The following is a 14355-nucleotide window of genomic DNA, read 5'->3' on the forward strand; positions in this document are numbered from 1 at the left end:
GGGTTAAGAACTTAATTCATTCTGGAGGTCCATTCTTAACCTGAAACTGTTCTTAATCTGAGGTACCACTTTAGCTAATGGGGCCTCTCGCTGCCGCCGCATGATTTCTGTTCTCATCCTGAAGCAAAGTTCTTAACCTGAGGTACTATTTCTGGGTTAGCAGAGTCTGTAACCTGAAATGTCTGAAACCCGAGGTACCACTGTATTCAGTCAGCGGCTTCAAATATTGATAAGCCTATTATTTACACTGATTAGACTACTGTTGATCAGAAATAGATAACCAGTATATTGTATCTTAAAGACACATAATGTAGCAGTTGTCATGCTTTAGTCTGCTGAAGGATGAACCCCCAGCTTGATACAAAATGAGACCATCTCAAAAGAATTCAGAGTTAATACATACAATCTCGACTCTATTCTGAGCTCATCACCCCAGGCACTTTCTCATACCTGGTGCAGGGAAAGTTTATGGATGGGCCTCCATCAGGATCGCATTAAGCCTAGACAAGGAACTATGGAAATTTAAGAAAGGAAGGAGCTAGGGGAAAGGAAGGAACAGTGATAATGGCAAGAGGAAGGGCTTACAGTTTTGATTTCTTAAAGAGTTTGGAGGATTTGAATTACAATGGGCTTGGGGATGAAGTGAGATTGTCATCAGAAGCTGCCGTCCAACAACAGGCATAATCATTAATTTCAGCCACACATTGCCATTACTGGAGAATCAAATGTTTAGATATGGCCCTAGAGAGGAGCAATCCTTTCAAAGTTGTTGCTTATTCTCAGGTGACAGCAAGAAAACAGAGAAGAAAAATAACTTCACATAGCAATATTTGAACGCCTCCCGCTTTTATGAAAAGAATTTGTTTTGTTGCTAAACACAAACTGGAGTTCCATTACCTGCTGACAACACACAGAGAGAAAAAGTCAAGTCCATGTAGAAATCACCTTGTATACATTAAAACAAAATGCATAAGCTACAATGGCAAATTCTCAGTCCTCTCAGCGCTAAAACAAACCAACTATGATCAAGATTACACACATCAACTCCCTATTGATATATAAAGGGGAATTACAAATGATTGCTGATAAACTGTTTCTTGTGGGCTGCAAGAAATATCATGCATAATCCTCCCACTAAGAATGAAACACCACAACAATGCAGCCATCAAAGCCATCACTAAAGCAATCTTCTTCTGACATCTGTTCCATAAATTACTATTAACAACCAATGGGAGGGAGGAACCCCTATATTCTTTCAACATTTTCATGAGCATCACTCCCACATCTCCACACTAGGCACAAGTAGATAGATATTTGCCTACTAGCAAACAAAACCCTATCACAGCACTGAAATCTAATGGAAATGAAAACGTGTTTTCACCTCTAATTCTTGAAGAATTATATCTAACAAGGTATGTTTTAAAAACAACAGCACAGATCATAGAATCACAGAGCTGGACGACACCCCCGGCAACACTACACAGTCCCCCATCGGATTTGAAACCATACCGGACCCTGCTTAGCTTTTGCAAATGTGCTAGCAGTTTTATTACTCCATTTTGACAAAGCAAAGGTAAGAGTAGAAGAAGTGTGGGGACCACATGTAGTTTGTGTAAGAAATCCCTGCCCATAATTTCTTGCAGGAGAGGTCACCTTCCTTCATTCCTAGTTTCCTTTCCCTTGCACAATCACTTAACAATGAGATGAGCTTGAGAGTGCTCACCTTCCACAGAATTATTACCCCCCCCAAAAAACCCCCACCAATTTCATTTAGGCCTTATGCCACTTTTGTCATCTGCTGCTTGGTAACAGAATGAAGAACAAATGCATTAAACTTTTCCTGGGGAAGATCCAGCTGATTCAAGGGGCAAAAAGGTCCTTTAGGCACCCAGCAAGATGAGAGGACCCTTTCTTGTCCTACGTTTGTTCTGCACATCCATATGCAGAGGATTCACCTTAGAAGTATAGATAGCAATAAAGTCACTTACGGAATGCAGTATACAGTTCTTGCAGAGTTAAGGAACCATCGTTGTTGTAATCATCAAATCGGAGAAGATCCTCTGGTGTACAATCTGAGAAAACTTCTTCCAGGTCATCCCTTTTCATCAACTGTTGAGATCAGGAAAAGAGGTGGAATCATTAGAATTACTTAACCAAATTTAATTGAATATACTTTTTATTGCATGGGAAAACTGAACACTGGGATATTGTGGGGTGGGGAAATAGGCCATAAAAAGTACATAAGCTTGGTATGTTTAGACAAAAATCGCATTTTGTTAGGAATGTTGAGCTTTTCCTGATGTTTCCCATTATTGCTTGAAGGCTTCTACAGCTACCTTGTATGAGATCAAGTGGTTGGAAGGCAGGAGTCGCCAATAAATCACCAGGAGTCATCAATCACCAATGTGATTGTTTTATGTTGCAAAATTTGTTGCAATATATCTGAAGGAGCATCTCCACCCCCATTGTTATACCCGGACACTGAGGTCCAGTGCCAAGGGCCTTCTGGCGGTTCCCTCCCTGCGAGAAGCCAAGTTACAGGGAACCAGGAAGAGGGCCTTCTCGGTAGTGGCACCCTCCCTGTGGAACGCTCTCCCAGCAGATGTCAAAGAGAACAACAACTACCAGAATTTTAAAAGACATCTGAAGGCAGCCCTGTTTAGGGAAGCTTTTAATGTTTGATGTATTACAGTATTTTAATATTTTTTTTGAAGCCGCCCAGAGTGGCTGGGGAAGCCCAGCCAGATGGGTGGGGTATAAATAATAAATTATTATTATTATTATTATTATTATTATTATTATTATTAGAAATCAAAACTAAGCTATACATGGCCATACTACATGCATGTTGTAATAAAAAAGCCAAGTTAACCCTAGCAGCAGCAGCAGCAGCAGCAGCAACAACAACAACTTTCTATGAAGTAGGCAAAAATGTCTCAAAAGCCAATCAGGAATCATTCAGAAAGTTCCTATTTAACACCTAAACTGGCTAATCTCTACTTCCAAAAACTTCGGGAGGGCAGAATGCAGCATCAGCCTACGTTCAGATCCACATAAATGTGTGACAACGCAATACAAGGAAGTCTCATGATACCATTTCAAAGATGGGGTGGGGGCAAACATGAGAATGCAGAGGGCCAAGATTCAAGTCACCAAGGATATGGTCAACAAGTGCTTCATGTTCTTCATGATATCAGATGTGGCTCATTTCACTGATGACAATGTCAATAATGCTAAAAACATGACCCTTCATCCACCATTGTAAAATAGTCAGTAAAAGTGAAATCAACCACAACTTCCAGGGTCTACCTTTTAAAACTAGAAATTTCCCTTTGTCTGCTTTTGTATTGAAAATTGATTAAGTTTTCACAATACTGACAAGCTCCTTTGATTTAATGCCAGGAAAGAAATCACTTTAGCAGTTATGAATTTAGCAGATTTATGAATCTGACCCTACAGACACAGCTTTAAATGAAAATAATATTTCAATTACCATAGCTGTTAATGGGCTTGTATACTCAGAAGTTTATCTGATATTTCACAAGAATAAGGCTGATGTGTATGTGGTGGATTTCAATCAAATGTTTTTAGTGGCTAAGACTGAATTTGTACCATGAATTAAAAGAACAAAAAATGACCTTCTACTTATTTATTGCTAGGGGCGCTTTTCTCTCTGAAAAGAATTATTTGACATTAATTGAAGCAAATAAGTTGGCAATTCTCCAAAGGCTAAATTCCACTTTCCCTTAACTTTCCCTCTTTTTTTTAACCAGTTCAATACTGGGTATGGAGAAAGATTTGGCAGATGTGTTGCAACAAAAGTATGGTCTACATTAAAAACAACAACAACCTATCCTTCCTTTCAACCAAGTTAAGTGAACTAACAGAAGCAATTATCATGTTCCTACATTAATTTTTGATCAATCATTTCCTATATAATTGTTATGGCTTCTCATTTAATATCACTGTTATAGCTTCTCATTCAGTATACAATATACAAGAGCACTGACAGTGTATACTGACAGTGTATATGAAGTCTGCCCAGACTGTCATCTTATACAAAGCCCTGCTACATGCAACAGTTACATGCCGAATTTGACATACATAAGAGAGCCTAGGAAGTGATACATCATATATAACTTCATGCTATATGAGAATAACTATGATGTGGAAGTCAAGATGGGCTATGAAAACAAAGAAGTGGCCTCCTGCCAAATCCTCTGCAAACTTGTCTGCACACTTGGAACATAAGAATATAGGAATCTGTCTTGCGCTGAGTCAGACCATTGCTCTATCTAGCTTGGTATTGTCTACAGTGACTGGAAGCACCTCTCCAGGATTTCAGACAGGGACTTCTCCCAGTCCTACCTGGGGATGCCAGGGATGCCACAATGCAAGGCAGATGCTCTACCACTGAGCTATGCCCATTCCCTAGCTGGACACAGCAGAAAGAAGGCTGCATTTGCTCCCCTGATCCAAAGGTTGAGTAAACATGGGTAAACATCCCATGGGTAAATAGCCTATGAAGATAGTGTCCATTCCATTTCTTTACTTTCTCTTGTGTGACTTACTGGCTGCCATTTGCTCCTGTAAAATTTTGCACTTTGCAACATCACTTCAGTGTGTGGGGAAATGGCCAGCCATACCTTCCTCTGGCTTGTCTGGATTCCACTGCCAGGGAACTCATACAAGGGTGCAATGCTTCAAGGACTGAATATAATAGGTTCCTGAAACAAAGGAGTCCTTCCTCCACTTCCCTTCGTAAAAACAATAGGTCTCTCTCTCTCTCTCTCTCTCTCTCTCTCTCTCTCTCTCTCTCTCTTCCTCCTTAAGCCAGATCATGTTACACTTTAGAATGGCCAAAGAGAGAGAGCCCTAGATTTACGTAGTTATGCAGATATGAGCATATTTTACTCTAATTATTATTATTATTATTATTATTATTATTATTATTATTATTATTTATTTATACCCCGCCCATCTGGCTAAGTGAAAGGGACTGCAAGTATCACAGAGCAGGTATGCCCCATGCCTCAAGGGTGCTCCTGAGTGAATGTCCTTATTTTCCTCCTTACAAACAAATGGTTTCTGTTTACCCCTAAGGGAGAGAAGTAAAGTGCTCACTACTCAGCCCAGCTGAAATTCAAGGCATATGAGAACGCAGCTCATGTCTCTGTGCTCAGGAGCCTTGGCAATATGCAAGCCCTCCCTCCAAACAAATAAATCTGCTAAAATGATGGGAATTCTGCTCGTAAGATAATGAAAACCACTTCTTTCATTCCATTGTAACATGCATCATATATAGTAGCTACTCCCAATGCCTGATTACATTTGCATTTCGCTTTGTCAGTGCATCACACACACACACAATGACATTTTGCAGTTTTTTCAAGCCTGAAAAATATCACATTTCTGCTCAACCAATTAGTGCTCATTCATGAATTTAACAGACATTGGATGTTATATGGTCTTTCCTTCTTTGATCTATCATAACAACTCAGCCAAAGAGGTGATTTCTCAAAACTTCTCATTCAAAACATCTCAACATGCCATGTTATTGTGACAATTAAGTTGTGCAGCTATTTAATCCTTTCAAGGTGGGACTTACTAGGAGTACATTCCAGCAGATAAACAAACAAAACAGAGGGAGAAAGAAATATTGTGTAAGGGCTAATTAACATTTCAGTTAGGATGCTTATTAGCCAAATCCATTATGTGGTTCCCACCCTCCCCTCTCCTTCCTTAGTTCAGGGAACTTAGGGATGGGGCAAAATTTGCCTTTTTCTGGTCTTTTGCAGAAGGTATAGCAGCATCTTGCTGCCTCCTGAAAACTCTCAAAAAAATATAGCCCCTCATCAGTTGATGCCTCCTTGCCCTCAACTGTCAGTGGGAGAGATGGGAAGCAGACCTCATTCCACTGAAAATTCACTCCTGAAAATTCACAGAGGAAAAGGAGAGAAACTACCCAGCAAATCTCCTAAGAACATTAGAAGAGCTTTTTGGATCAGGCCAATAGCTCATCTTGCCCAGCCAGATGCCTGTAGGAAACCAAGAATGAGAACATGAGAACAAGAGCCTCTCCCCTCTTGTGGTTTTCAGCAACTCTGTCATCTTACAAGAACAAATGGAATCCTCCTTAATGAGGGTCCTGGTTGCGCACAGGCCCCTAAGGCACCCCCACTAGGAGAGTTGTTGCTGGGCATGGCCCAAGCCTTAACCATTGGGCCCAGGATCGCGCCAGGCTGTTTGGGACAATTGGGGCAGTTGGCGCGATTCCTGGGGCCTACAAAAGTGGCAGTGCGCCGTAACTGGGGGCACTTGCTTCACCCACCCTCCCTCCCTAATTTTAGGCCGTGCTGCTTTGGCCTTGCTTTGGATTGGGTCACCTGCTTTGGAGCAGGGGCTGGGTAGGAATTATTTCCATTTGGCAGACTGGCTGTAGTCACTTGGTTTTTGCCTACCCCCTTAGCAATCATCACAACTTTGTAAGGTTTGGTGGTTAGGTATTGGCTTATTGAAGTCTGTGGGAGGGGAGGTGCGGCCATCACTTGCCCCTCCATGAATAAGGGTATTCCGGTAAAGGAATCTGGGGGTCCTGGATCTCGTCAGAAGTCCGCTTGAGGGGCTAGGGCCATGCCAGGACCACAGGAACCCTGGGGGTAAGCTTCGGTTGGTCTTCATTGATGTTGCTCCCTCATTTGGTGTTTACCCTTTCAGACTTCCAGCCAGAGAGGCAGGAGTCAGTTATAGTCTGTTGCCAATGCCTAAGCCAATACCACTCACTTTGCTGTAATCAATAAAGTTGTGGCCTAAATTTTGCGCAATGACTTAAACTAAAAATTAGGTGTCAGTGTGAAGTTATTTTCAGGGGAAGGGCTTGGGGGCCTCAAAGCACAAATGAACATGGTGGATCAGATCAAGGATCCATCCTTTTTCCTGGTTAGCTGGATCTTTCTCAAAAATGCATAATCAGGGCATGATGGGAATAACCTTCCACAACATGATGATAAAGACAATATCACTGTGTGTGTGTGTGTGTGTGTCTCACACCATATATCTAAATTGATCAATTGTCAATCAACACTTCTGCAGCTACAAAAGGATATTGTACATGTGGGACAGAAACTGTTGTTAATGAAATTTTTAGTATTAAAGCATCTCAGAGGAAGGAGGGAGAATCTATGCTGATTTTCATATTTAAATATTTTTCAATGCAAATAAAATCTGATATCTGTCAGCGAGCAGGGCATGTTTAAAAAAGATGATTGCAGACGCAAACCTATATTTGCCAGAGAGCTAAGGAGGGGGAAAAAAGGTGGCATAGAAAATTCTTATTTTGCAAAATATCCTTAACAATATAAAATGCCACCGCTTCCTGAGGCAGATGGGAGAAAAGTCAGCTACGGCAAGATATTTCATAGTCTAATTTTCAGCAGAGTTTTACAAACAGCTAGTCTCTTGAGGATTCCACTGTGGTTACACTCAATTTACACTTTGAATGGGAAATGCAGTCCACTTCATAATTTGATTTTCATTGAACAACAAACCCACCTGAGCCAATTCAGAGCTGCTGAGGTGCCCATCACCATTTATATCCAAGTGGTTAAACATATCTTCAACTAAGAAGCGCTTCTGGATTCTCTCATCTCCTGGGTGATTTTGCTGCCTCTGCCGGTGAGATTGAAGGTCCAGCAGGATACCCTTCAGTTGACGGTAGTCTGCCATTGTACACATGTCACCTGAAAGATAAAACATGATTACGTGACTGCATGCCTCTCCCTGCTTGATCTGCTTAAAGACTGCACTTCTATGGAGCCAGAAAAGGTGCCGCCCAAAGGGAGATGCCCTGCACCTACTGAGGTTTTCAAAAGCAGTGTTTTAAGATGATCCTAATGAGATGCCCTTTCATAAAGACAAGGTTTTCCCCTTCTCTAAATCCTACCTCCAAGGAACTTCATCAGTATCTCACTTTACAGATTATACGGCTTCACTTAGCAGACAACCGTGTAAAATGTAATATCTGCTGAATGCATTAAATGTCCTCTAGATGCTTTTTTAAAAGTATCCTTATTTGCCCCCACATAGTCGCAGTTTATGCACCGCTGCATTTCCACAGTGCAGTCCGGTTTTTCTAATATATAAGGAGAAGATTAGAGTGGCTTTGAAGTGGTGATCATAACTAACTGAGTCTCAAGGCGTGAACTGCTGATTATCAGGTGGAAGTGCTGTGGTATCATTTGCACACTGTAAATATGCCATTTACAAGCTGAAACTCAAATTACCAAACTCGAAAACCATTAGTTCTGCGGCTGTGTTATATTACAAAAGTTTCGAAAGGTTTTTTTTTAAAAAAATAAACAAATAAATAAAAATAAAAATAAAAGAAACAATACTGCTTGAAAGGGGCTTGTGGTACCAGGACCCACATGTCTTAACCCTCCCCTGTGCTGTTTTCAAGCTCTGACCCATTTGACACCACATCACATAACAGAATGCTCTGTGCACTCTTCTTCGACTGCATCTCCGGAGGATGTACTTGGTAACATCTGCAAAATGAACTCCCTACTGTAGAAGGGAGCACAACTAGCCTAATCAAAGACTGGAACTCAGCTGGCCAGGTACATAGCACCGTAAAGCAAAGAGGATGGAGGGCAACTCCAAATCTTCTTAAGGCAGCCCTATTCAGGGAAGTTTTTAACGTGTGATATTTTACTGTATTTTTGGTTTCTATGGAAGCTGCCCAGAGTGGCTGGGGAGGCCCAGCCAGATGGGCGGGGTATAAATAATAAATTATTATTATTATTATTATTATTATTATTATTATTATTCCCAGACATCTCCCTCGGATATAAGATATCCTGTTTTCCATGGGACTGACTTCCTGATAATGAGTTCAAGATTAGGATGATAGGATATGTAACCAAAATGGGGCTTCTACTGGTTTGCCGCAGCTCTTTTCCCCTTTCTGTCAGTGGAGGTTGGGACAGGGACCAGTGAAGTGTATAAGGGACCACTAATGTTCAGAATAAAAAGATCCCATAAGTAAGTCTGACTGGGGAAACAGTGGACAGAAATGGAGTAACATTGAAGTGGAGTATGTATTAGTGGAGGAGCCAACATTTTGTTACAACCAGAGGCGTAGGAAGGGGGGTGTGGGGTGCGCAGACCAGACCAGGTGTCATCGCTGAGGGGGGTGACGACTCCCAAGCCTACCCCGAGCCGTTGATGTGGGGTGTGACAAAAAAAAATCCACACCGGGTACCACCTGACCTTGCTACGCCTCTGGGTACAACTGTATCATTTCAAGAACGACTATGTTCTAAAGAGTGTTTTTATGTGCATTTTGTTGAACACGTTTAGAAACCTCCCTGGTAAAACAGAGTTTCTGGTTGTGGGAAGGTTTCTAAGACTGTTAAACAGAACATGCTCCTAAACTCTCTATACTTTTCACATGAAATGCATGAAGGTCCCATTAAAGATTCTTCATGCCTGTGGGGACACTGGGAGGCAGATCGTTTTAGCTCTTGTGTCTTTGGGTGAATGCCTGAATCGTGCTTTAATGAAAACTCAAATCATGGGAGAAGGAGAACACCAAGAGAACAGAAACTCTTCCTTTTAAAACCCCACTCCCACAATAAGTAGAGCTGCACACTGTAATTGGTATATTAATCAACTAAAGCTTTAGGCAATTAATCAAAGGATGCCACTTTTAATCAGTAAGTGCAGATTTTCATCAGTGGGGCTATGAGTTAATAGCACAGTTGTTATGTAACCATTTTAGCTCTGGTTTATCTATTTGAGAGGAATGGGGGGTGGGGGGGAATACTAAAAGTGGCCTTTCCCTTTGCCCATCAGCACTGGATTTTGTTTATGGGGTTGTAAATTATTATACACTTCCTTCACTGTCTCAGTATACATTGTGGTGATGGGCAATTCAGCAAATGTAATTTAATCAATGTAAATTTAATTGACTAATGAACACAGTAATTGGTGACATGCCATTTAATTAATCAAAAAAACATTATTTAGGCTGCAGTCCTAAGCACCCTTACTAGACAGCAAGGCCTACAGATTTTAAAGGATGGCAATGTTTTGGTTTGTACAGGCAGTGCTTCCGATATGTATTCATTTGAGCACATGCACACCAAACCTGGAAGTGACCTGAAAACATCACAAAAAAGGGGTGGAACGGGACGGGACGGGGTGGGGCAGGGTGGGGGGTGGAATGGGGTGTTTGAAGTATTTTTTAACGGTGTTTCAAATATATATGATTTCACTTAAATGTGTGGTAGCAGGGAATTTAACCCCCATGTAAATTGGGAGTTGCCTGTATATTGTTTTGGGAAGTGTGAATGGAGTAGCTTCACTTTTAACTGTGAACTGAACCAAAATCATCTCCCACCCCCAAAAGGCATAGCATGATCCCACCCAAGCAGAGCATAAGACCTGTCTACCTTCTGTCATATGAATCTGTCCAATAACGCCTCCAGAGAGAAGCTCATCTGGATCCATTTTCGATCTCTTCCCAGTGCAAAAGTGACTGGAAATTTTATTTGCCCAGTTCTTCCAGTATCTTGTATATCTGGTTTTAGCAGTTGCTTTATACATAGTCTGGCTTTCATTGATTTCCATGCTTTGTATTGTTTCTATTGCTGTATTTTCTTGTGCTGTTTTACTCTGTGTGTATTGTAGCTTGCACTGAAAGTTTATGCTGCAGCGTAGCTGGCAATTCAGTCAATACATGGTGTGGGATTCAACTAAGTTGTTGTGTGCATGGAACAAGGTCCATTTGCACGACATGACCATCTCCTTGTCCTATGCATCTCCGTTGTCCCTTAAATCTGCTTTGGGGAGTTGGAGGAACCCTCTGAACAAAATTAGGTGGTCACATAGAGAGGACCTCGTTCCCCATATGCATACCACACTCAGCACTACATTGAATGTTACCCATATGGTTGTATTCCACTGAGTCCTACTCAAGGTAAACCCACTAGAATTAAAGTACCTAAGTTAGGCATGTGCATTAATTTCAATGGGTCTATTCTATGTATTCAGTGGCCAGGAGTGCCTTCCATCAGCTTCGGCTGCTGGCCCAGCTACACCCCCATCTGGATAGGGATTGCCTAACTACTGTTTTCTATGCTCTGGTAACCTCAAGGTTAGATTACTGCAATGCAATATACATAGGGCTGCCTCTGAAGACAGTTCGGAAACTTCAGCTAGTGCAGAATTCAGTGGCCAGGCAGTACGGTTTGAGCATATTACACCAATCTTGGTGCAACTGCACTGGCTACCAATTGGTTTCTGGGCCCAATTCAAAGTGCTGGTTTTGACCTATAAAGCATTAAACGGCTCAGGACCACAATACCTCAAGGACTGCCTCTTTCCATATGAACCTACCCGGACCCTGAGATCATCTTCTGAGGCCTTGCTTCGTGTGCCGCCTCCTTGAGAGGTCTGGAGGGTGGCAACACGAGAAGAGGCCTTCTCTGCAGTGGCTCCCCATCTGTGGAATGCTCTCCCTGGGAAATTTCACCTGGCGTCTTCATTATATACATTTAGGCAACAGGCAAAAATGTACCTTTTTAGCGAGGCCTTTGCTTGACCTTATTTACATCCTATGCCCTTTTAAAATGTGTTTTTTGTGGGGGAGGGGGGCTATTGGGTTGTTGTTTTTATTTTTATTATGTATTTTGTGGTTTTATAACTTGATTTTATTCTGTGAACTGCCCTGAGACCCCTGGGTATAGGGTGGTATATTATTATTATTATTATTAGTAGTAGTAGTAGTAGTAGTACTAATAATAATAATATTGGCTATAACCCTTAATGTGCATGTAAATATCTCAAACATAAGACGGTGGTGTCTTCCTCACCTAAAGAGAGTGAAGTCCCCATATTTAAAATGACATTGAAAAAGGATTCAAATGACCGGTTCAAGACAGAGCTAGCACTTGATAAGCTACTCATGTTTCAGTTTGTCTTTTATGAATAGGTGTCTCTTTTTATATGAATGGCTAATCACAGGGAGCATTTCTACTCAGCCAATTTATCCTTTAATATCATTCTATGAGTCGCATGGCTACCCCTCCGCCTGCATAGATAAAAATCACTGCTTGACACCTCTAGCACATCAGGGCATCACTTAAGTCTTATTCAGGCATCCCCCCCAGCCACGATTAAAAGCACATAAGGAAAGGGGAGGGGGTAGGCTGGCAATCTCTGCCCCTTCAGCGTTGAAGGGTAGCTTGACCTCAGGTTCTTTAGGGCTTTATAACTAAAACTTTAAATCTGACCCAGCCCCATATTGGCAGCCATTGCAACTCCTTTAATGGTGCTATAATGTGTACATACTGTAGCAAGATGTCATGCTCAGCAACCTAGCTGTCACATCTTGTACAGTGGTACCTCAGGTTACATACGCTTCAGGTTACAGACTCCGCTAACCCTGAAATAGTGCTTCAGAAGGGTGGTGGGATTGGGTGATTGGCAGATAGCTGTGATGAGCCTGTTGACGACTCTTAATGACTGCAATAGGTCTTACAGGAAAAAGCAAGGGGTGAGAAGGTGAAAAATGGCTTTGTCATGTATAATGAGATAAGAATCCAATGTCTTTGTTCAGACCAGGTCTCTCCATGGTTTTAAGTTTGGTAATAAGTTGCAATTCAGTTGCAATATCTGTAACTGTTCAACTGGGTGTCTTTATTTTTTAAAAAAATCAAAAATCCTGTAACTCCCTTACCTTCTCCACAAAAGGGTTCTTAAAATCCTATTTGAGATGTTTGTATAGGGCTTAGCAAGGGCAGTGGCTACTCTCTCCTTATCATTTCCCTTTACCCTCTTGCTGCTGTCAATGACACTTGTAATCTTCTTACGCTGTGCTTGGAATCCACTAGCTTTATCTACTAAATACTCTCACTTCTTAGGTTTTATTTGGCAGCACCAGTGGCTCATACAAATGTGTCCCCTTTCCGGCACTATAACTGTTGCTACTAAGACAGACAGAATAATGGAACGCCTTTTTTTTATTTATTTAAAAAGTGCTCTCACAAATGTGTTCTCCAGCAGTTTCCTTTCCTTCACAACACGAATTCATTATTAGCAATTTATCTCATTTCAGAATATCCTCATTGGTGAGTCTTTTTAATAGGTAGCTCACAGCTGGGTTGCCTTGTTAGCAACTCCCAAGGACTCCTGATTCTTTCATAAATTGAACCTATATTCTATGTGCTACATTAGCTGGTTTTATGTCTTTTGAGGTGTACACCTTTGTGTCTGACCACCTGGTGTCCAAACCAGAAACATGGGTGTCAGTTTTCATCCATTTCCCCATCCCAAGGCAGGTTTTGAGAGACACATCCACTTTGAAGACATTGAAGCTTTAGAAACATTTCACTGGAGCGTTCACAGAGTGCAGGTAGTGAGGAAATCAGACGGTGTTAAAATAACTGGATACATTTATCAGTAGTCAAGTTTCTTGCCCTCTGGGCTGAAAATATCACTGATAATTTCTGCTCTCAAAGGATCGGGGTGGAATTCAACTTTGCACTAAGGAAATTATTCCATCAGCATAAGTATTCTGATTGCTAGATGGAACAATCTCCCCTCCCCCTGCAACCTGTTCTGGGGGTTCCTCCAACCTCCCCAGACCAGATTTTAGGGGTGTCATGGATGGGGGAGGGAGGAAGTCCTCTTTGCTTTTATTTGCCCCTTTAATGAGCTCCTTCATGGGTAGCTTAGATGCATGGGCGGATGGGGGAGAAGGACTGCCCCTCTTCTGACACCCACAGGTTTTGCAGGTTTTGCAAAGGGGTGTCTGTGCAAGTACAGCTGTACTCATGCTGGTGTTGCTTGAGATCAGAAACTCTGGATCATCAGAGGCCAGGGCCAGCAGGGTGTGGCAACACCAAGCGAAGGGCCAGTGTGTGCATTCAACCTTTGGCAGGAAGGTTGGTGACTAAGCATTTCAGCACTGTTTATAATAGCTATAAATAATATCTAATCAGTGTGGCTACACCAACTGCAGAAACACTGCAGCATGACACACTACTCATTTGCAGAGTCTGTTGGGGATAGTGGCTCTCGCTGTTTTTAATGTTCCCCTGCCCAACATTTTGCTTTTCATTACAACCTGGGGCAGAAAAGCCCTGAATTTCATGGTCTTTCCAAATCTCATTTCATGACCTATAATTCAGGGGCTGCTTAAAGTTTCATTGGATCTGTATGGAAATTATGTTGAAAAATCCATCCCTTGTTTTCCAGGTCTCTTTATAATTGGATTTATTTATTTATTTAAAGTCCTTAACACAACCTAATTACATGTGTTTGTACTTTCAAAGTTATCTGCCTCACCTC

The 14355-nt window shown here is 41.6% G+C and overlaps 1 protein-coding gene across 3 annotated transcripts in view; it reads right to left on the reverse strand.

The window, feature by feature from the left end:
* The window catches only part of FSTL4 (follistatin like 4), a 353517-nt gene that overhangs the window by 135215 nt on the left and 203947 nt on the right, over positions 1–14355 (reverse strand). For all 3 annotated transcript variants that reach the window (XM_079968105.1, XM_079968104.1, XM_079968103.1), the window contains exons 5-6: positions 7552–7739; positions 1989–2109 (exon numbers count right to left, since the gene is read on the reverse strand). In XM_079968105.1, coding sequence (XP_079824231.1) covers positions 1989–2109; positions 7552–7739 — 309 coding nt within the window. The remainder of the gene's footprint in view (positions 1–1988; positions 2110–7551; positions 7740–14355) is intronic.

This window comes from Podarcis cretensis, assembly GCF_951804945.1.
Source record: "Podarcis cretensis genome assembly, chromosome: 2".
In the NCBI taxonomy this organism is placed as follows: domain Eukaryota; kingdom Metazoa; phylum Chordata; class Lepidosauria; order Squamata; family Lacertidae; genus Podarcis; species Podarcis cretensis.